The sequence below is a fragment of the Salmo salar genome, chromosome ssa03 (genome assembly GCF_905237065.1).
Source record: "Salmo salar chromosome ssa03, Ssal_v3.1, whole genome shotgun sequence".
Taxonomy (NCBI): Eukaryota; Metazoa; Chordata; class Actinopteri; order Salmoniformes; family Salmonidae; genus Salmo; species Salmo salar.
The window spans coordinates 39,325,455-39,348,588 of NC_059444.1; the positions used below are offsets into that span (position 1 = coordinate 39,325,455).

Here is a 23,134-nt window from a genome sequence, read left to right on the forward strand (position 1 = left end):
TGGTATCAATAACAAGATATGACGATATTGAGTGGTGTGTGGCTTCGGGGTCCACTCACTCCAGTGTTGCTCCACAAACCTATTGCGCAATCTGCCTTCTCCCGGTTTCATAACTAAACTGCCAGAGCCTTGCATGACAAAGCACAACCCCCAAACAGCTCTCACACAGGAGAACTTCCCTGTGAATGGCATGAATCAGAAGTAATCATTGCAACACAAAGCTCAGAGTTTTTATTATCATAATGCCCATTGTTCTTAGATATGGCCTATCCACCTCAACACAAAGTGCATGAGAAAAAGGGTGCAATAGCCCGTACTGTTATGTCCAAGCCTTGCAAAAAATCTTGATTTGTGAAAAACTACAAAAAAAACGATATTTTCAAACCCACGTTACTCTAAATGAGAGTTAAAGCGTTAATTGTTGTTTGTTATTGCCAGTAGATCTGATTTTCCTGAAAACTCGATCCCGCGTACGCGCGGCCGCGAAGACTCGAAGAGGAGCTATCTGGAGTGTGAGATCGTATGAGAGTCCAGTCCACGCGTCGAAAAGTAGGTTAGCAGGGTAGACAGAGTGAAAGGCAGTCAGAACGAAAAAGGGGAGTTAGAGTATTGGGACCTTGCTTGCAAGCTAAACCACCGTGGGAGCATTTTGTAAAAAGTTACCGAAATAGTGCATCGGGACAAACAGGACACAATTCAACTTGAACAGTCGATTTTCTTTGTATTTGATTCACCATTGCAAGACTTTGTCGAACGATAAGGAAACACTCGCGGATTTTTGCCTTATTTAAAAAATATATACAAAAAAATCTAGTTCGTTAGGCTAAATACGTTTTATTTTACGTGCCAGCAAATGCTTGTCTTTCAACAGTTGGACATATTTTTATTCTGTTACACACCACATGAAGTCCAATTCATTGATCCAGAAACGATAATATTCAACATGAGAGGTACATTTATTATTAGGCTATCATTCATATTCAAATGACCATCGTATACCTTGCTATGCCACATATACTATTTTTAATAAACATTGTATATATGTGACATTGCAAAGTAAACGATGGTCATTTCAATATGAAACAATGTATAAAAAGCTTTTGAAATGTAAGTTACTGTAGGCCTAACTGTGTAATTAACAGTGCAACTGCTTTTTTTCGAAGTGCGTATGATGCTAATCTCATGCTGTTTTGCCTGACTGGTTTATCTGGCTAGTTTTGCCAGGTGCGCCACTGCCGCTGTGAATGGGCGTCCTGGCAGTTAGTGTATAGACTGGAGAGAGTTTTCTGTCTGATAGAGAACTAGTGAAAATGCTTATATTCATCATAAAATGTTTTGGTTCAATATTTGAACAATGTTGCATTTAATTCAGGATTGAGACCATATGGTTGTAAATAGCCTATGTGTTTTGTTTTAAAAGCCTATGATTTGACTTTTTGCATTAATCTCATAATAATCAGGTTGATTCCACCTGGGACTCTTTCTGTAAAATGTGCCTTGGGATCCATATTGGGTTATGCAACGAGTCGATAGGAGGTGCACACTGGTAAAAATGTGCACTACAAGTTCTAAAATAGGCTACACATGATCAAAACATCATTCAATTGGAATAGCAGGACTAAAATGAGTTGGCTATAAATCAAACAATTACATTTGTAAATCATACTGGCATATTTATGGAATTTTATTTTAATATCTTTGCCAGAATAGTAGCCATCCTGAGCACGAACGGCACTATAAATCCATGTTAATGAAATCAGAATTACACTGAGTGTACAAAACCTTAGGCACACCTGCACTTTCCATGACAGACTGACCAGGTGAAGCTCTGATGTCACCTGTTAAATCCACTTCAATCAGTGTAGATGAAGGGGTGGAGACAGGTTAAAGAAGGATTTTTAAGCCTTGAGACAATTGAGACATGGATTGTGTATTTGTGCCATTCAGAGGGTGAATGGGAAAGACAATAATTAAGTGCCTTTCTAGGTGCCAGGCGCACCGGTTTGAGTGTGTCAAGAACTGCAACACTGCTGGGTTTTTCACGCTCAACAGTTTCCTGTGTGTGTCAAGAATGGTCCACCACCCAAAGGACATCCAGCCAACTTGACACAACTGTGGGAAGCAGTGGAGTCAACATGGGCCAGCATCCTAGTGGAACACTTTCGACGCCTTGTAGTCCATGACCCGACGAAATAAGGCTGTTCTGAGGGAAAAAGTGGGTGCAAATCAATATTAGGAAGTGCTCCTAATATTTTGTACACTCAGTGTGTAATATTGTTCATGTGTGGTGCTCAGTGGGTTAATTAATCTAAAATGAATTGTGTGTTTTCGGCATGTTGCTGTGATGGTGGTGCCAGCATGACCGACTGTGTGGAGGGAGAGAATGTTGGCTGTTCCACTGACCTAATTGGTCGCGTTCCCCTGCTCAGATGTCGCATGCATCAATCAATGGTTCTGGTTGCGTGCCACGTCATTGACTGCGTCAGTTGTGACAAATTGCTTTAACGTATGATGTGGTTTAGGGATAGGCACGGTTATTCAAATATCCGAACTGACGTCAGTATTTGAATATCCATGTCACATTGCTACGCAGAATGATATGCCATGACATTAGAAATTCTTAATTTAATAAAACAAACTTTTGAATGTCGTTTTTTGACATGCGTCGCCCGAAAAGACCGTAAATGTCAGTGTAGCCTGTTGTTGTTGGCACTACAGTCAGAGGTTCCATGTGTAGCAACGTGAAGTAGGAGGTCTTTATTCAATGAAAAATGGAATTCAAATTACATAATTCAATTAGCTAAATGAGAAGGAGTAGGCTACAATGAGCAAATGACAGGTAGGCTGTTTAATCTGAATGGAGTTGTAGACAAATTAGCCTCAAGTAGCCTAGCTGACTAGCTATCATCAAGCCATTTTAGCTAGCTTCTTTACATCGATTTGATGCAGTAAAGACAGGCACTGCCAGATGGGATGATAGACAAACTTGTAAATGCTATAGGTTATCTAACTAGCGCCAGTCAGTGATTACTTTTTTCTCTCTTCCTCCCATGTCACACACCACCGGCCCCTGCCCATCCCCGCTCTGCTGCAGAGCGCACACTTTCTCCTGAGTCGCGCAGGCTGCGCAGCAAGTTTAAACTAAGTTAAAAAAAAAAAAAAAAAAAAAATACAAGTTTGACTATGCAGATATCTGGAAAAATCGTATGATATTATTTGAATTGTGAAATTATTTAATAGAATCATCCCTAATGTGGTTAGGTGATACTAACAATGCCTATATAGGTGTTGTAAGATCTGACGTGTCAGAAACGCCTGGGCAGAGGAACATGTCGACGTGACAGACAACATTTGGTTGATGCCAGCAACGTCTGCTCAGGAGAACGTGACCTATGTCACCGAGCGAATACGGCATTCAGGAGGGCGGGGGCGAGAGAGAGGAGGGACTGGCATGGACAGAGGGAAGGATCAGCAAAGGACAAAAACAGTTGGTTGGTTGCAGAGCCTTGCCTGGGGCATCCCGAAGGCAATGAAGTTGAACTCAGGCAGCAGGTTATAGATACATTTTCTTTAGCTCCTGGAATGGATATAGTAGGTGACACGATTGACAAAATCAAGGAACAGAAAGATGATGATAAAAAGGTTCAGACTTACTGCAATGCTACTGCTACTTTGCTACTTTTGTTGCTGCCTATCTTCTCACGATGTTGCCTCTAAAATTGCGACGTTACTGCAATCAAAAGCCATACCAAGACTTGTTACAATTACAAGATAGACTAGCCTACTGTCTGTTGTTGTCACAACAATGTAACAATACATTGTAAGACTGATAAACATATTGCTATTGTAGCATATATAGATATATATAGATTGTTGAATTACGGTATTTTAGTTTTTGTTTGGATTGAGGGTTTTTGGCACAGAGGCTACTCTGTTCCTAATCTGCTTGGGGAGGGAGGGAGATTGTTTTGCCCTGTAGAGGGTGGTTCTACTTCTGGTGGGATATCGACATGTATACGCTAACTCTTTGACACGTCATTAAAACCTATCACTAACACATGAATTTCACACCTCAGAATATGTATATATATATATATATATATAGTTATATTTGCATTCCATGTCTGACCATGAAATGCAAATACTTATATCACAGCCAAAGTGGAAATAAGCATTTGTTTTGTAAGTGGGAAGGTAGAGTTAGGGGGACCAGAATGTATGGATTCACTACTGTAAGTCGCTCTGGATAAGAGCGTCTGCTAAATGACTAAAATGTCATGTAAAATGGGTAGAGCCGTTTGAGTACAAATAAATACTCACTGTACTTATTATTATTATTATTATCATCATCATGGTGATCTCGCTTCACCATATCGACCGTAAGCAACTCTGTGAGCTACAAAGCGAAAAGTTCATAATGGGAAAATTACCTCAGTCGGGAAATTAACTGTTACACTTTGTCCTTCACCTTGTCGGACACACAACAGACAACAATCACCTAAGGGACTTGACTAGAGGGGCCTTGTATTTGGCAATAACTGCCAATATGTGCCATGTTATGTTAGCCTAGAAAAAGTGGGAGGAGTGGTGACCCAGAAGGCTGGTTGGGTAAAGGGCATCCAATCCATCTGAGTTTACTGGCTCGCTGACACTGACTGCTTGACACACTGACTAACTGACACAGTAAAATTACCCCCACATGTTCCCTGTTAGATTCCAAGAAAGGAGAAGGGTTAGAGACCAGAGCCATAAAGCTATTGAATTAGCCTCTAGTAGAGAACACAGTTAGGTGCTTAGGCTGTGACTGATAAACCGACAGAGGTAGCTAGAGTTTTATTCCCTTTTTAGTATAACAAAACCTATTCCGCCTCAGGAGACTGAAAAGTTTTAACATGGGTCCTCAGATCCTCAAAAGGTTCAACAGCTGCACCATTGAGAGCATCCTGACTGGTTGCATCACTGCCTGGTATGGCAACTGCTCGGCCTCTGACCGCAAGGCACTACAGAGGGTAGTGCGAACAGCCCATTACATCACTGGGGCCAAGCTTCCTGCCATCCAGGACCTCTATACCAGACGGGTCAGAGGAAGGCCCTAAAAATTGTCAAAGACTCCAGCCACCCTAGTCATAGACTGTTCTCTCTGCTACCGCACGGCAAGCAGTACCGGAGCACCAAGTCTAGGTCCAAATGGCTTCTGAACAGCTTCTACCCCCAAGCCATAAGACGCCTGAACATCTAGTCAAATGGCTTCCCAGACTATTTGCATCGCCCGAACACACACACACACACACCACTGCCACTCTGTTGTCATCTATGCATATTCACTTTAATAACTACCTACATGTACAGTTGAAGTCGGAAGTTTACATACACTTAGGTTGGAGTCATTAAAACTTGTTTTTCAACCACTCCACAAATTTCTTGTTAACAAACTATAGTTTTGGCAAGTCAGTTAGGACATCTACTTTGTGCATGACACAAGTCATTTTCCAACAATTGTTTACAAACAGATTATTTCACTTATTATTCACTATATCACAATTTCAGTGGGTCAGAGGTTTACATGTGCCTTTAAACAGCTTGGAAAATTCCCAAAAAGGATGTCATGGCTTTAGAAGCTTCTGATAGGCTAATTGACATCATTTGAGTCAATTGGAGGTGTACCTATGGATGTATTTCAAGGCCTACCTTCAAACTCAGTGCCTCTTTGCTTGACATCATGGGAAAATCAAAATAAATCAGCCAAGACCTCAGAAAAAAAATGGTATACCTCCACAAGTCTGGTTCATCCTTGGGAGCAATTTCCAAACGCCTGAAGGTACCACGTTCATCTGTACAAACAATAGTACGCAAGTATAAACACCATGGGATCACGCAGCCGTCATACCGCTCAGGAAGGAGGTGCGTTCTGTCTCCTAGAGATGAACAAACTTTGGTGCGAAAAGTGCAAATCAATCCCAGAACAACAGCAAAGGAGCTTGTGAAGATGCTGGAGGAAACAGCTGCAAACGTATCTATATCCACAGTAAACAAGTCCTATATCAACATAACCTGAAAGGCCGCTCAGCAAGGAAGAAGCCACTGCTCCAAAACCGCCATAAAAAAGCCAGACTACGGTTTGCAACTGCACATGGGGACAAAGATTGCACTTTTTAGATAAATGTCCTCTGGTCTTATGAAACAGAAATAGAACTGCTTGGCCATAATGACCATTGTTATGTTTGGAGGAAAAAGGAGGAGACTTGCAAGCCGAAGAACACCATCCCAACCGTGAAGCACGAGGGTGGCAGCATCATGTTGTGGGGGTGCTTTGCTGCAGGAGGGACTGGTGCACTTCACAAAATAGATGGCATTATGAGGAAGGAAAATTATGTGGATATATTGAAGCAACATCTCCAGACATCAGTCAGGAAGTTGAAGCTTGGTCGCAAATGGGTCTTCCAAATGGACAATGATCCCAAGCATACTTCCAGATTTGTGGCAAAATGGCTTAAGGACAACAAAGTCAAGGTATTGGAGTGGCCATCACAATGCCCTGACCTCAATCCTATAGAAAATTTGCGGGCAGAACTGAAAAAGCGTGTGCGAGCAAGGAGGCCTACAAACCTGACTCAGTTACACCAGCTCTGTCAGGAGGAATGGGCCAAAATTCACCCAACTTATTGTGGGAAGCTTGTGGAAGGCTACCCAAAACGTTTCACCAAAGTTAAACAATTTAAAGGCAATGCTACCAAATACTAATTGAGTGTATGTAATCTTCTGACCCACTGGGAATGTGATGAAAGAAATAAAAGCTGAAATAAATCATTCTCTCTACTATTATTCTGACATTTCACATTCTTAAAATAAAGTGGTGATCCTAACTGACCTAAGACAGGGAATTGTTACTAGGATTAAATGTCAGGAATTGTGAAACTGAGTTTAAATGTATTTGGCTAAGGTGTATGTAGACTTCTGACTTCAACTGTACATACTACCTCAACTAACCGGTGCCCCCGCACATTGACTCTGTACCGGCCCCCCTTGTATACATTGTTATTTTTTTCTGCTGCACTTTAATTGCTTGTTACTTTTATCTCTTATTCTTATCCGTATTTTTTGAAACTGCACTGTTGATGAGCCCCTAATACCTGTTGTATTTGGCGCATCTGACCAATACATTTGGTTTGATTTGATTGTTTGCGAGATACCTGGTTTGGGTGTGTTGTAAGAAAATAGGCCTGTAATGTTACCACTTTGAAACTTTGTCTTTCTCTGAGATATCTGGGGGTTAGGGGTTAGAATTAGTTATTTTGAACATGGAAACTTCTGTGCAAAAACTTGAACCTTGTGTTAGTTTGGCCTCTACGACTGAAACAAACTGGGGACGCCGATTCACATTTCTTTGTTATGTAACCAGTTCAGTTACATTTTACTATGTTGTGGTTGCTCTCCAGGAGGATAGGTCAGAGGTTAAAGGGGATTGGAGGGATTGGTGTGGCAGCCCAGTTCAGGAGTCAACTGCAGAACTGAATGATGTCACGAAATGGGGGTCTGTGCATAGCAAATTTGTGGGTGTTAAAATCTCAGTGTTAAGGTAAAAAAGTATTGTGAGTTATATCTGAGTGTTGATTCTAGTGCGGTTAACATCAGTGGGATTTAAATTGACGCCACCTGCGGTGAATAAATGAAGTGTTAACCAGCTGGTGGTGTTACTCGACTGAAAAAGACATGGGAGGGGCCTAATTATCGTATTTCCCAGCATGTTTTGTTGCAGGATGCTTTTTAGGATAGTTTGTTTTAATATCTATGTTTCTGCATGCACATTGGTGGATTGATTGATCTTATACTACACAAAGATAAATAACATATATTTTCCTAAACTAATCCAGTCAGTAAATTATTGGATTTATTTCACCCGTTATTGAGATAGTCTCATTTATTGATCTTCACTACCTTGGCAGTCATTCTAAATGCAGATTGCGGGTGATTAAAAGTTCCAATTGTTGGATATCCTAACTCTGGCTGGATTCCAACAGGAATTATATAACACTTTGCAAGCCAGCATTATGACTTGCTGATGTGACCTGCAAACCAGGAGGTTATGACTAGTGTGTTAGGGTAATACTAGGCTGTCGAAATATGGTCTTGTAAATGTTTTTTTTTTTTTTAATCTATTGTCATAATTAATTATTTATATTAGGCACTCAATTGGTAAAGGCTACAGGACTGAAAGCCATTGAATGCAACAACCATGTCTCTGTCACTAGCAAACACAGTCATGGATGGTACTGGTACCTCCTAAAATTCACTCAAAAGGCACCCTGGGAAATAAATATGAAAATAAGGCACCCTACAGTGTTAAAACAACACCCCAAAACAAGTTAATGTAACACCACATGTGTTAATTCCCTAACACGGAGAAAGTGTAATGGCATCAGCTCTAATTAAAAGTTCATTTAAGTTGGAATTTGCAACACCCATGGCGTTAGGGACCCAACACTCTTGGTGTGTTCGTTTATCAAGAATTTGAAAAGTGTTTGTTTAACACTTTTGGTGGGTCACATATAATTACTAAAAGTGTTTAATTTAACACTGGGAGTTAAAATTCCGATCACAAATTTGCTGTGTGTTTTTCTGGCCGCTGCCTTCCCTCAAGCCGGGGACAAGAATATCAATACTTGAAGCAGAAGCTCAATGTTAGTGAGAGTAGTCAGATAGCAGACATGGTACTGCTGGACCTAGGGCTGTGGCGGTCATGGAATTTTGGGTGACAGTTATTGGTCAGCCAACTGACGCGGTCACCTTAATAACCGTTCAATTAGCAAAGTTATTTTAATTTTGTACTTAAAGAAGTACATTTTCTCCTCTTCTCCTCTCCTGACTGCATGTGCTACTGCGGGGTGGCCTTCCCTAGGCAGCCATAGACTCGTTTGCTATAATACTTTGCTTGTTTCAGTAAGGAGCAACAAAGTTTAATCACGTTGTAGAGTCCATGTTACAGCAGAAACGGACTCAAACGCACGGACCTGTCTTCAGTCAGCTGTTCTTACCAAACACACAAAAAAAACGTACGACGGTGAATATATTTTCATGACGATCTTCATCCATAATCGTCGGCTACACAGAGAAAGTGTGTCAGTAGGACAGAATAGTCTGGCAGGCAACCGCGCCTAAGTGATATCCCACACAACCAACCCCAGACAGGCCCTGCCCGCCCCTCAGCCAATGGGAGTTGTAGCGACAGAGTAGGCAGGGCGGTAGCGTTGCTAGTGTGACCTCCCTGATTGAGTGTGTTTGCGGAATGCTTGCAGATGAGCGTTATATAATCGAGAGGAAAGGGAGGGGGAGCGAGCGGGGTTTGTAGAGAAAAGAGAGGGCAGAGGGGGAAGAGGGAAGGAGCCACTTTTTTTCCATTGCATGCCTGCAGCTGCCTCAGTCGCTCTGTGTATTTGAGTTATTACTTAGAGAGGACAGCAGAATTTCCCCGTTTAAAAAAACACATTTAAAGTGATATTTTCCTACATGCAATGCCACAACAACAATGCATTCAATTACAGTATAAAGGGATTTTCCTTATGTCTGCCTCTTGGAAGACTAAAGAGCCCATTCTTTATGAATAACACACATTTATTCTCTCTTTCTATAGCACAAAAATAAAATAGACTGACAGATTCATAAGTTAGTTGTTTTTGTCTCTGTTTAGTTCTCTGGCTGTGGTGAACTAATACAGCTGACCAGCTCCATCTGTTTAAAAGGAAACATGTTTTTCTTCTTCACGTACTGCCCTCCATTTTAGCCTCTCATATCATATGGGCCCCTTGTATGTGAAGGGAGAGAGTGGGAGAGAGTGTGTTTGAGGGGACTGAGGTTTCTGACACATGACTCTGTCTATTTCGGTCTCTTTCACTTCACTGGGTCCACAGTCAGACAGACAACTTTAGAGACACTCGGCCAAGTTCAGGTGCAAAGCATTTCAGTCATATCATCCGCCCGTTCCTTTTATTGCACTATGTTTACTTTGAGATGTACTATTCTCTTTGCTGGATCAATCTGTCTGGGGTGCAACTGTATTTGTATGAAATGTGGCACATACAGGTAACTGCCAAAATAAAGGAAACCGTGAGTCCGGTTATATGCACACAATAATGCACACAATAATGCGATTATTGCGAATAGTCAGATTAATATAATAGTTCAATTAAAACGTTGACATGCTTTGCAAGAAGAAGAAATTCCCTAATAATCCCGTTTACACGGACACATCTGAAATCAGGCTACCCGATGACACTGATAAAGGTTCTACTACAGCGACCATGTTATTTTTGGGAAGCGTATTTGATTCTGAGTTGGGACATATACAGTTTGTCTGTGAAAACTACTTCTAAGACGCATACGTTCAGTTGTTCCGAACTCAGTCCATTCACGCTAATGAGGGAGGCTCACTTGACTGGTGCTGGCACGTACGCAGATCAAATACACCGCTGGAACGCCGGTTTAAGGCGTTTACATGTCCTAATAATTGAAAAGATTGCTCAGGAAACCAGGTGTTTTAATCGGTGTATGCTTACTTCGATTTTGACCCTAAGCAGATTTAAGATAAGCAGTGTAAGGTGTTTACATGACTATTGCATAATCTGCCTACTGCCATAGTCAGGTTAATATTGAATTAATACTGTGCTTGTAAAAGTTTATTTTTTATTTCACCTTTATTTAACCAGGTAGGCTAGTTAAGAACAAGTTCTCATTTTGTCACGGCTGTCTGAATGATCGGACCAAAATGCAGCGTCGGTTTCGTTCCACATATTTATTGGACTGTGAAACTTAATGCAATACCAAAAAATAAACTGAAGGACAAAATAACAAACCGTGACGCAGGAGGAACAAACACTACTCACAAAATATAATCACCCACAAAAAACATGTGGGACAACTCAAATCAACTTAAATATGACCTCCAATTAGAGGCAACGACAACCAGTTGCCTCTAATTGGAGGTCATGCCAAACAAAAACCAACCTAGAAATACAAAACTAGAAACTAAACATAGAAATACAAAAACGGACAAACACCCCCTGTCACGCCCTGACCTACTCTACCATAGAAAATAACAACTTACTATGGTCAGGACGTGACACATTTACAACTGCGACCTGGCTAAGATAAAGCAAAGCAGTGCGACACAAACAACAACACAGAGTTACACATGGAATAAACAATGGAATGGAATCCAGTCAATAATACAATAGAAAAAGTATATATACAGTGTGTGCAAATGAGGTAGGACAAGGGAGGTAAGGCAATAAATAGGCCATAGTGGCAAAATAATTACAATATAGCAATTAAACACTGGAGTGATAGATGTGCAGAAGATGAATGTGCAAGTAGAGGTACTGGGGTGCAAAGGAGCAAAATAAATAAATAACAGTATGGGGATGAGGTAGTTGGATGGGATATTTACAGATTGGCTATGTACAGGTGCAGTGATCTGTGAGCTGCTCTGACAGTTGGTGCTTAAAGTGAGGGAGGGAGATATGAGTCTCCAGCTTCAGTGATTTTTGCAGTTCGTTCCAGTCTTTGTCAGCAGAAAACTGGAAGGAAAGGCGACCAAAGCAGGAATTGGCTTTGGGGGTGACCAGTGAAATATACCTGCTGAAGCGCGTGCTACGGGTGGGTGCTGCTATGGTGACCAGTGAGCTGAGATAAGGCGGGGCTTTACCTAGCAAAGACTTCTAGATGACCAGGAGCCAGTGGGTTTTGCAACGAATATGAAGCGAGGTTAAACATACTCCGTAACACCAACAATAAATGTCTTAATATGGCGTTGGGCCACCACAAGCTGCCAGAACAGCTTCAATGCACCTTGGCATAGATTGTACAAGTTTCTGAAACTCTATTTTCCCATGAGAAATGTGATAATTGGGTGTTTTGTTGATGGTGGTGGAAAACGCTGTCTCAGGCACCCCTTGGGTTCATATATGGTGACTGAGACACACATACACCCTCTAAACCCCCTATGCCCCTTTAAAACCCCTCTTTCAAAGTCACTGAGATCTCTTCTTCTAGCCATGGTAGCCAAAATAACGGGCAACTCTGCATTTTTATTCGTGACCCTAAGCATGAAGAGATGTTAATTTCTATATTAACTCAGGAACCACACCTGCGTGGAAGCACCTTCTTTCAATATACTTTGTATCCCCCATTTACTCGAGTGTTTCCTTTATTTTGGCAGTTACCTACAGTAGATGCGCCATGATTTCAAGTCAATATTTTCCCATTTGATTGCCTTTGTCTGCTGTTGCCACACTGAGAGCATGCAAGGCAGAGCCAAACTGACAGCCTGCCTTACACTTTCACCAACTCTTCCTTCACCCTGTGCTAACCATAGCCACATGCCAGGTGGAAAACCTGTTAACCGGTTGCAAACGCCAATATTCCTCTGACTCGAAGCCAATGCTAGCCTTGCAGAGTGTTTATAATGTATGTGTGAACGTTTGCAACACCTTATGCAATCACATCTGGTTTTGATACAAGCTCTTCTTGGCCGTGCCCCAAGAGAGATTGGCCTCAGCGGGGGTGTTATTCAATAGTGAGAGGGGTGTTTGTGTAGGCTGTATCAGTCCAATTTCCTGTCCTTATTTTGAGATCTACTAGCTGTAGACTTGGCAGGGAATTATTATTTTTCTGCATTCTCATTAAGTTTTGATACAGGTTTGATAACTCACTTGATGGCTTAATCTTCATAGCTTTTTTCAATATGTACTCTCTCTCTCTCTCTCTGTGTGTGTGTGTTTCTGCAGCTCAAATAGAAGTAATACCTTGCAAGATCTGTGGGGACAAGTCCTCAGGAATCCACTATGGAGTTATTACCTGTGAAGGCTGCAAGGTGAGCTAGTACTAGAGTTTTTCCACTTCACCAGGTCACAAAATAGGTAATGGGAGACTGACTGTCTTAACAATATAAAACCAAGACGAGCTGCAATAGAAAATATCCTTTGTTGTCATCAGTGATTTAATACATCCATGCTATAACATCTAGGTTTATGATGCTGGAATTATATACATGATGTAATAATTTGACTCATTCCATTGTGTTTCTTTGTGTAGGGGTTCTTCCGCCGCAGCCAGCAGAACAATGCCATGTACTCGTGTTCCCGCCAGAGGAACTGTCTTATTGACCGAACCAGCCGCAACCGCTGCCAACACTGCAGACTGCAGAAGTGTCTGGTGTTAGGCATGAGCCGGGACGGTGAGTCTCTCTAACTCTCACACACACACACACACACACACACACACACACACACACACACACACATGCAAGTATTCTAACCCAGAGGATAACTCATGACAGCGTTATACAACAGTTATTTCCAATCCACACAGACATTGACTTGTATTCTTCCCCGTCACTTGTCTCCGTCCAGCGGTGAAGTTTGGCCGTATGTCTAAGAAGCAGCGCGACAGCTTGTACGCTGAGGTCCAGAAGCACCAGAAGAACCAGGAGTGTCTGAACCAGGGTCTGTCACTGTCCAGCGAAGACGTGGCTGGGGGAGAAATCAAGGGGGACAGGCACGGGAAGCTCAGTCGCTCCTACTGCAGCGGGGGCTCCAGCTCCACCCTGAGTGACCTGGATGACATCGCGGCGCTCCCCAAACTGTTTGACCTCCCCTTGACCCCACAGGAGGCCCACGAGTACTGCAGCCTGGAGCTGCAAGAAGACCACGGCGGAAGCACTGGGAACACCTCCAATTCTTCATCACCATCATCATCCTCGCCCATTTCGTCCAATCAGAATTCTCCCCAGCAAAATCTACTGGATGTCACCGACGCCAATGGAATCAAACACGAGTACCAGATGTTGTCGCACACACACGCGCTCCTGGCACACACACACGCCACACTGCTAGAGACACTGCCTGATGACTGCACTCTTATGGATATAGGTAAGAAGTCTATTACTATTGCTATAACTAACATAACCAAACAAAGTTTCCCAGTATCAAGTAAACATGTTGTCTGTAGTGGTCTTGTATTCATAAGTGTGCCTGTGTTGTTTCAGAGCGTATCACCCAGAGTGTGGTCAAGTCCCACTTGGAGACGAGTCAGTACAGCTCTGACGACCTGAAGAGGCTGACATACAATCGGATGCAGTACTCACCTGAGGAGACCCGCAACTTCCAGTGCGAGGTGAATACACACACTCACACTCACACCACATTGCACTCACCATCACAACACCCAGTATAATATTGCATTATCGTCGTATTAAATGATTATTTCTCTCTTTCTCGCAGTCTGCGGAGTCTGTGTGGCAGCAGTGTGCCCACCACATCACCAATTCCATCCAGTACGTGGTGGAGTTTGCCAAACGCATTACAGGCTTCATGGACCTGTGTCAGAATGACCAGATCATTCTGCTCAAAGCAGGTCATTACCTATATATATGCAAATTGGACTGACTGCTCAAATCACTTCAGTTCTTACAGGACATAGATGCACTGATACGCAAAACCAGGCGGGCATGTTTACACAGATAATTCTTTCTGTGTGACATGCACACTCTCTCTTACACACACACAGTTACATATGCAAACAGCCATTATTTCAAACCGTATACCATAGAACCACGTGAACATTTCTGTAATGTGAGTGAAGAAATTGTGTAAATGCTTTATCTTGCTAACTTTGGCTCTTGTACTTCTTTTCTCCAACCTTCTTCCTTTTGTGCTCTTTTTATTTGTATTGGTTTGTTTTTTTACAAACCACACATCACTGCTCTGACCATTTAACCATCTCTGGAACCTACATTTATGTATATCATTTTATCACTGCAACACACAAACACATTTATTTTACAATACTCCATATTATACCATTTTGTAAATGTTTGAAACCCCTTTTGACAAATCCATATTGGTCTGCTGATTTTCTAAATGTTCAAATGCCTTACATCTGCTGTCCTCCAATCTGAAATATTTACTTTTCATTGTGTGTTTGTGCATGTTGGAGCATTTTCCGTCTTCTCTGTCTTCCCCTCCCTCCTCTTCCTCCATCTCTGTGGCTCTCTATGGTTACCATTGCAGGCTGTCTGGAGGTGCTGTTGATTAGGATGTGCAGGGCATTTAACGCCACCACCAACACCATGTTCTTTGATGGCAAATTTGCCTCCGCTCAGCTCTTCAAAGCCCTCGGTAAGTTTCTTTATAAATAGGCTACTCTTTCTGCGATACAGTATAATGTATAGGGTTTTCCTAGCCATCGTGCTTCTACATATGCATTGCTTGCTGTTTGGGGTTTTAGGCTGGGTTTCTGTATAGCACTTTGTGACATCAGCTGATGTAAAAAGGGCTTTATAAATAACATTTGATTGAAATTTGATTGATACTGTTAGCTACTGCAAATTAGCCTGATCAAAGACCAGCCTGACCGCTGCTCTTTTTGTAAGCTCGTGAGATTGGGATAGTAGGTGAGGCTAACTCATACAATTCAATGAAAACTCAACATGGTTGTCACGCCCTGACCATAGAGAGCCCTCGGGATTCTCTATGGTGTTTTAGGTCAGGGCGTGACTAGGGGGTTTTCTAGTTTTTATTTTCTATGTTGGTGTGAGTATGGTTCCCAATTGGAGGCAGCTGATGATCGTTGCCTCTAATTGGGGATCATACTTAGTGTGGTCCTTTTCCCACCTGCGTTGTGGGATATTGTTTCGTTTAGTGCTAATGTGCGTTACGTACTGCACATTCGTTTTATCTTTGTTGTTGTTTTGAAGGTTCACTTTAATAAATATGTGGAACCCTACGCACGCTGCGCCTTCGTCCGCTCATTTCTATAATGAACATGACAATGGTGTCTGGATATCTAATATTGTGATATTTCTCTGCAGGTTGCGATGATCTGGTCACTGCCGTGTTTGACCTGGCTAAAGGGCTCTCCCGCCTGCAGCTGACCGATGAGGAGATGGCTCTGTTCAGTGCCGCTTGCCTGCTGTCCCCAGACCGACCATGGTTAGCCGACAGCCAGAAGGTCCAGAAGCTACAGGCGAAGGTCTACCTGGCTCTGCAACACAGTCTGCACATGAGCGGGGCTGCCGACGAGAAACTAGACCAGGTCAGGCCTAGCACACTCCACGGCACCATAACAACAAAACATACCCCACAGTCTCTAGCCATGGCCCAGTTGTCATTAGCGGAGATCCACCATATTGGAGTCACTGGTGTAGCATATGTCTCCTCTCCAAGAACGTTATGATATGATCCTTAACAGAATATCCGAAATAGCTGCATATGCACATTTTATGAGGCGTTATGGCCTGAACAATCTTGTGCTGTAGACATGCTGACATTCTTTAAATCTAACAAAGACAAACAGTTAACCAGTCTAGTGCTGTAGACCGGATCTATCCCATTTTAGCATAAGTACATACACATTTCATGCATTCTCCAGATTTTTCCCATTCATTCACACCAAGTCCACAAATTTTGATTGTGTTTTCCTGACTGATCCTGGTGCGTCTCCTCTGTAGATGGTATCCAAGCTGCCGATAATGAAGTCCATCTGTAATCTCCACATCGACAAGCTGGAGTTCTTTCGTCTGGTCCACCCCGAGACCGCATACAGCTTCCCACCACTCTACCGGGAAGTGTTTGGGAGTGAGATCTCTCTCCCCGACTCTACAAACAACTCCTAGAGAGAAAGATGGAGGGAATGTGTTAGAGAGAAATAAGTATGGAGGTAGGGAAGTGAAAGGCGAGAATGAATAAGTGAGGGATATAAATAGTGACCTCAGAAATAACCAGCTGTTAACGAGACAATCCAGGACTTAAAATACTCAGTCTCCCAGCATCCTGTGGTGTGAGTCCACCACTATCCCAGCAGGCCATACACCTTACACTACAGACTTCACCTTCATGGTCCTTTTGTACCGTAGCACTTTGGACAAACTAATGGGCGATATGCACATAGATCATTTAGCAAAAGAATATCATTTTTCAATGCTCCCCAACCCTGTCATGAATGTACCTCACTGACAAGCACCAATGCACCAGCTAGAGCCCCACACCAAATGTAAATACTAACACTCTGCTTCAGTTCGACTGTTCAATTTAGAATCATTGTAATTCTTTGGTTCTACTCAACATACCGAGGGTTCATTAATTTGTAGTCCCACAGACAGTTCTTGGCGGTACCATATACAGTTGAAGTTGGAAGTTTATATACACTTAGGTTGGAGCCATTAAAACTCGTTTTTCAACCACTCCACAAAATGTTTGTTAACAAAGTATAGTTTTGGCAAGTCTGTTAGGACATCTACTTTGTGCATGACACAAGTAATGTTTTCCAACAATTGTTTACAGACAGATTATTTCATTTATAATTCACTGTATCACAATTCCAGTGGGTCAGAAGTTTACATACACTATGTTGACTGTGCCTTTAAACAGCTTGGAATATTCCAGAAAATTATGTCATGACTTTAGAAGCTTCTGATAGGCTAATTGACATCATTTGAGTCAATTCGAGGTGTACCTGTGGATGTATTTCTAGGCCTACCTTCAAACTCAGTGCCTCTTTGCTTAACATCATGGGAAAATCAAAAGAAATCAGCCAAGACCTCAGAAAAAACATTCTAGACCTCCACAAGTCTGGTTCATCCTTGGGAGCAATTTCCAAACGCCTGAAGGTACCACATTCATCTGTACAAACAATAGTATGCAAGTATAAACACCATGGAACCATGCTGCCGTCATACCGCTCAGGAAGGAGACACGTTCTGTCTCCTAGAGATGAACGTACTTTGGTGCGAAAAGTGCTAATCAATCCCAGAACAACAGCAAAGGGCCTTGTGAAGATGCTGGAGGAAACAGGTACAAAAGTATCTATATCCACAGTAAAACGAGTCATATATCGACATAACCTGAAAGGCCGCTCAGCAAGGAAGAAGCCACTGCTCCAAAACCGCCATAAAAAAGCCAGGCTACGGTTTGTAACTGCACATGGGGACAAAGATTGTACTTTTTGGAGAAATGTCCTCTGGTCTGATGAAACAAAAATAGAACTGTTTGGCCATAATGACCATCGTTATGTTTGGAGGAAAAAGGGGGACGCTTGCAAGCCGAAGAACACCATCCCAACCGTGAAGCACAGGGGTGGCAGCATCATGTTGTGGGGGTGCTTTGCTGCAGGAGGGACTGGTGCACTTCACAAAATAGATGGCATCATGAGGAAAGTAAAATTATGTTGATATGTTGAAGCAACATCTCAAGACATCAGTCAGGAAGTTGAAGCTTGGTTGCAAATGGGTCTTCCAAATGGACAATGACCCCAAGCATATTTCCTTAAAATTCGTAAAATAAGTGGTGATCCTAACTGACCAAAGACAGGGAATTGTTACTAGGATTAAATGTCAGGAATTGTGAAAAACTGAGTTTAAATGTATTTGGCTAAGGTGTATGTAAACTTCCGACTTCAATTGTATGTAGGCTACATATATAGTACCAGTCAAAAGTTTGGACACACCTACTCATTCAAGGGTTTTTCTTTATTTGTACTATTTTCTACATTTTAAAATAATAGTGAAGACATCAAAACTGAAAGAACACCTATGGAATCCATGTAGTAACCAAAAAAGTGTTAAATAAATCAAAATATATTTTAGATTCAAAGTAGCCAAAGTAGATAACAGCTTTGCACACTCTTGGAATTCTCTCAACCAGCTTCATGAGATAGTCACCTGGAATGCATTTCAACTAACAGTTGTGCCTTCTTAAAAGTTAATTTGTGGAATTTCTTTCCTTAATGCGTTTGAGCCAATCAGTTGTGTTGTGACAAGGTAGGGTTTGTATACAGAAGATAGCCCAGTTTGGTAGAATACCAAGTCCATATTATGGCCAGAACAGCTCAAATAAGCAAAGAGAAACGACAGTCCATCATTACTTTTGACACATGAAGGTCAGTCAACTCGTGAAATTTCAAGAACTTTTAAAGTTTCTTCAAGTGCTGTTGCAAAAACCATCAAGCGCGATGATGAAACTGGCTCTCAGGCTGCGTGAATCAGGCCTTCATGGTGGAATTGCTGCAAAGAAACCACCACTAAAGGACATGAATAAGAAGAAGAGTCTTGCTTGGGCCAAGAAACATGGACATTCGACTGGTTGAAATCTGTCCTTTGGTCTGATGAGTACATATGAGATGTTTTGTTCCAACCGTTGTGTCTTTGTGACGCAGAGTAGGTGAATGGATGATCTCTGCATGTGTGGTTCTCACTGTGAAGCATGGAGGAGGATGTGTGATGGTGTCGGGGTGCTTTGCTGGTGACACTGTCAGTGATTTATTTAGAATTCAAGGCACTCTTAACCAGCATGGCTACCAGAGAATTCTGCAGCGATACACCATCCCATCTGCTTTGTGCTTAGTGAGACTATCATTTATTTTTCAACAGGACAATTACCCAACACACCTCCAGGCTGTGTAAGGGCTATTTGACCAAGAAGGAGAGTGATGGAGTGCTGCATCAGATGACCTGGCCTCCACAATCACCCGACCTCAACCAAATTGCGATGGTTTGGGATAAGTTGGACCGCTGAGTGAAGGAAAAGCAGCCAACAAGTGTTCAGCATATGTGGGAACTCTTTAAAGACTGTTGGGAAAGCATTCCTCATGAAGCTGATTGAGAGAATGCAAATAGTGTGCAAAACAATCATCAAGGCAAAGGGTGGCGACTTTGAAGAATCTAAAATATATTTTGATTTGTTTAACACTTATTTGGTTACTACATGATTCCATATGTGTTATTTCATAGTTTTGATGTCTTCACTATTATTCTACAATGTAGAAAATAGTAAAAATAAAGAGGAACCCTTGAATGAGTAGGTGTCCAAACTTTTGACTGGTACTGTATCTTGTGCAGGTATGTACTCACCAATTTTCCCCAAGTGACCAATTTTATGATTCAGTTATTTATCTGTTAAATATAAGAAGATATAAACCGGTATGACATGCCACACTACTTGGTGCTGATCATTGTCTGCCAGTAGGTTAATAGGAAACTCACAGAATGGTTACACACACACAGACATAGGCACTTGTTCTGACAGTGTTTGGTGCTGCCCTTTTGTAGGCTTTTAAAATGCAATGAGAAACCTCAGTCCCACACCCCCTTCCCTTGTTAATGCCACTTAGAGACAAGAAGAAAATAAATTATCTTTTAATTTATATACACATTTATAAATGAATATTTTAATTAAGAATGTATATAGATAAGTGTGTGTGTGTATATATATATATTTAGAGAGCAAGAGGGTGTGAGATGGAGATGAGCGAAGAGAAAGGGAGTGAAAGAAAAAAGGATAATGGACTCGAGTGATCTCAAAAAAAGCACTCTTAGAAAAGTATTTTTTTCCTGGACTGTTTTCCTCTCACTGGTTTCCACGGCAACACCCACCCCCTTTGCAACCCAATGGGGTTATGTACTGTATGTCATGTGACCAATGGGGAGGAGGCAGAACACTCTTTGCCTAGTGGATACTCCCGGGGTAGGCAGTCCAATCACACAAAGGCAAAGGAGGAGACACGTTCTTGGTCCAGTATCTGAACTGTACAGACTATGGCCCAATATTGACGGAAACGTTGGACTTTGCCTCAGGAGACCGCTGAAATAAGTCTTGAGGAGAAGAGTTTCTCTGTGAGAGTACCTAACCAGTAACAGCCAGCCAATAGGAATAGGCTCCCCTTCACTCATAGCTTTTCTTTGGGTTACAATGAAGTTTGTATGTATCATAAGCTTTCTTTGCTGGTTGGATCAACTGTATTATTTTTGTACATTTCTGTTCCTGTGTCCTCCACTCACTGTATGTCAAAGATATTTCCTATCCACTGTCCAACTGGGTGGACATAAGTCTAATGATGGACTGAGCTACCAGCTACCCCTGAGTTAGGCATTGATGTTAATTAGGTTGATGATTCAGACAGAGCATCACTTACCCCTTTGAAGAGTATGGACGGACATCATATCCTGATTCTAATTCAGTCCTTATTGAACTGTAATGTTCCGGAACAGAATATTGAGAATAAGGTTCTAAGAACTCACTCCAGAAAGGGTTCAGAGTGACTCTTTTGAGTGACTCAGGGAGCTAGCTGAGTTCAGTCTGGGTCCTCTCACCAGTGTCTTCTACTAGCCTTGTATTCTTCTCACCTTGCACCTAAGACAAGACCCATAACCTTGATCATCATCTCTATTTTTGTGAATGGTACTCAGTGTCAAATACCTTTTCTCTTTATTCTCAATATAACACAATCTGAATTTTAAGACAGAATCAAGAAAATAAAAATAGAATTTAAAAGATATTTTGTTCTTGTGATTTAATGTTACCTTTGTTGTGATTTTTATTTCTCTGTTGATCTTTGATTTCTTTTATGTCATAACTGACTTTACAAGACAAAAAAAGTGATCTATTTTTTTAAGAACCTAGGGAAATTCAAAAAAATCTATAACATTTCTGTTTTCCCCCAAAAATGTACAAGAGGTATTTTGTTAGTTAGAGTAAACGAGTCAGTCAGCTCGATATATATTGTACATTGGGTTACATTACATGTGCTTTAAAGAATGTAATAAAAGTATTTCTTTTGAATCAGTGAAGTCTTTTAAAAATGTGAATTCCCTCATCACAAACTTGGTTTATTCACATTAAAAAAAATAATACCACATACATCATGTAATGAAGTGGTAATAGTATGGCAACAAGTTCACAATGAAAACATTATTTGCCTAGATATCCCTTAATTTCAGTATAATCATATTCTTGTTTTCAGGGTAATACACAATATACTTGTATGTGCTATAGTATAGAGGGGGTAACAAAATGAATATCTGAAAGGACTAGATAGGTGTGAAAATTAATATGATGGCTCCCCCTAGCCTTCCAACAAGCTAAGTGGCGTGTCTGCAATATTGCTCTCACTGATTCTGATCTGTGAACACTGAGGTGGTAAGAACTTAAAGGGCTAGGGACCAAAATGGGCCTATGTATAACACATTAGCCTGGTCCCAGATCTGTGCTTTTGCCTATTCTGTTGTCATTGTATGGCATGACAATTCCTTAAGAAGTTGGCAAGAGAGCAGAAACAACACCACATCGCATTCCAAACTGCAGAGTGGGACCTGGGCCCTGTTTCAGAAAGCATGTTTAACAAACTGAGTTTAAACCTGAACTCTGGGTTGACTAACTCTGAGCTGTCAAACTCAAGAGGGTTTACAGTTTCAGAACAGGTGATAACAATTAGTTCACTAAACCCGCTTTCTGAAATATGGCCCTGGATCATTCATGATGGCATCACATTGTAACATGTTCAGATACAAATATATTGCACTGAACAGACATTATTGCCTGAATGTAGAAAAGGTTGTTGGCCAACTGACATCAGCAACAATTTTTTATATATATAATATGCAGCAGTGTGAATATTCCACCCCTCTGAATAAGGCACAAATGTTGCCAAAAACATTCACCCCTTGACACTGGGAAAGGAAAGTGAGCAGACTGAGATGCATCCATTGTCCTCAGTAGAGCTGTCACATCTACGGCCTACAGCTAGTCCCTTCACCAATATCTCCTTTCCTTTCCTTTACCTGTATGGAGGATTGGGTAAAGGTGAAAGAAGATTCCAAGTGGCATCCACCTTGTATTGTAGCAACCGCCTGTCCTCTCACAGATCAGCAGATCTGGAATGGGTCTTTGATGTTGTTGGCACAATGCGTAGATGAATTAAGGTGCTTTTACTGGTTGTCTCTCCTCTGTCTTTCTCACTCAAAAACCCACACATCCCCCTACCATTACAACGGTTAGATTTTCAAATGCAAACAATGAGGTCTCAAACCCCAGGAAAAAACAACATTTGAGACAACCAATCGTACAATTTCTAAACTAATATTGCATTAACACAGATTAGGCCTAGTCCTGGACTAAAAATACAATTTCGGTAGAGATTTTCCATTGTCCGCCACAGTGAATGCTCATAACACCTATAAACATATAAATGGATCCAATGGTTTTTCCGCCATTCATTTTTCACATCGTGAATATTACAAAAAAAAGCTTACCTTAACGTGACATTTTTGATAGCCATGTAAATCTCTCTTGGTCAAGGTGAGTTTTATCAA

The 23,134-nt window shown here is 41.5% G+C and overlaps 1 protein-coding gene across 1 annotated transcript; it reads left to right on the plus strand.

Moving 5' to 3' along the window:
• Window positions 1-481: 481 nt before the first annotated feature.
• On the plus strand, window positions 482-17,368 carry LOC106600026 (nuclear receptor ROR-beta). Its single transcript, XM_014191359.2, has 9 exons — window positions 482-950; window positions 12,780-12,865; window positions 13,087-13,228; window positions 13,404-13,922; window positions 14,039-14,166; window positions 14,274-14,406; window positions 15,063-15,170; window positions 15,863-16,086; window positions 16,502-17,368. The coding sequence occupies exons 1-9, from the start codon at window positions 854-856 to the stop codon at window positions 16,664-16,666; spliced, it is 1,602 nt and encodes a 533-aa protein (XP_014046834.2). The 5' UTR covers window positions 482-853; the 3' UTR covers window positions 16,667-17,368.
• The last annotated feature ends 5,766 nt before the right edge of the window (window positions 17,369-23,134 follow it).

Coding starts and splice junctions, on each gene's coding strand:
- LOC106600026 (XM_014191359.2), top strand. CDS start 854: ATGCTTGTCTTTCAACAGTTGGACATATTTTTATTCTGTTACACACCA. Junction 13,229..13,403: donor GTTAGGCATGAGCCGGGACG/GTGAGTCTCTCT, acceptor GTCTCCGTCCAG/CGGTGAAGTTTGGCCGTATG. Junction 13,923..14,038: donor CTGCACTCTTATGGATATAG/GTAAGAAGTCTA, acceptor GTGTTGTTTCAG/AGCGTATCACCCAGAGTGTG.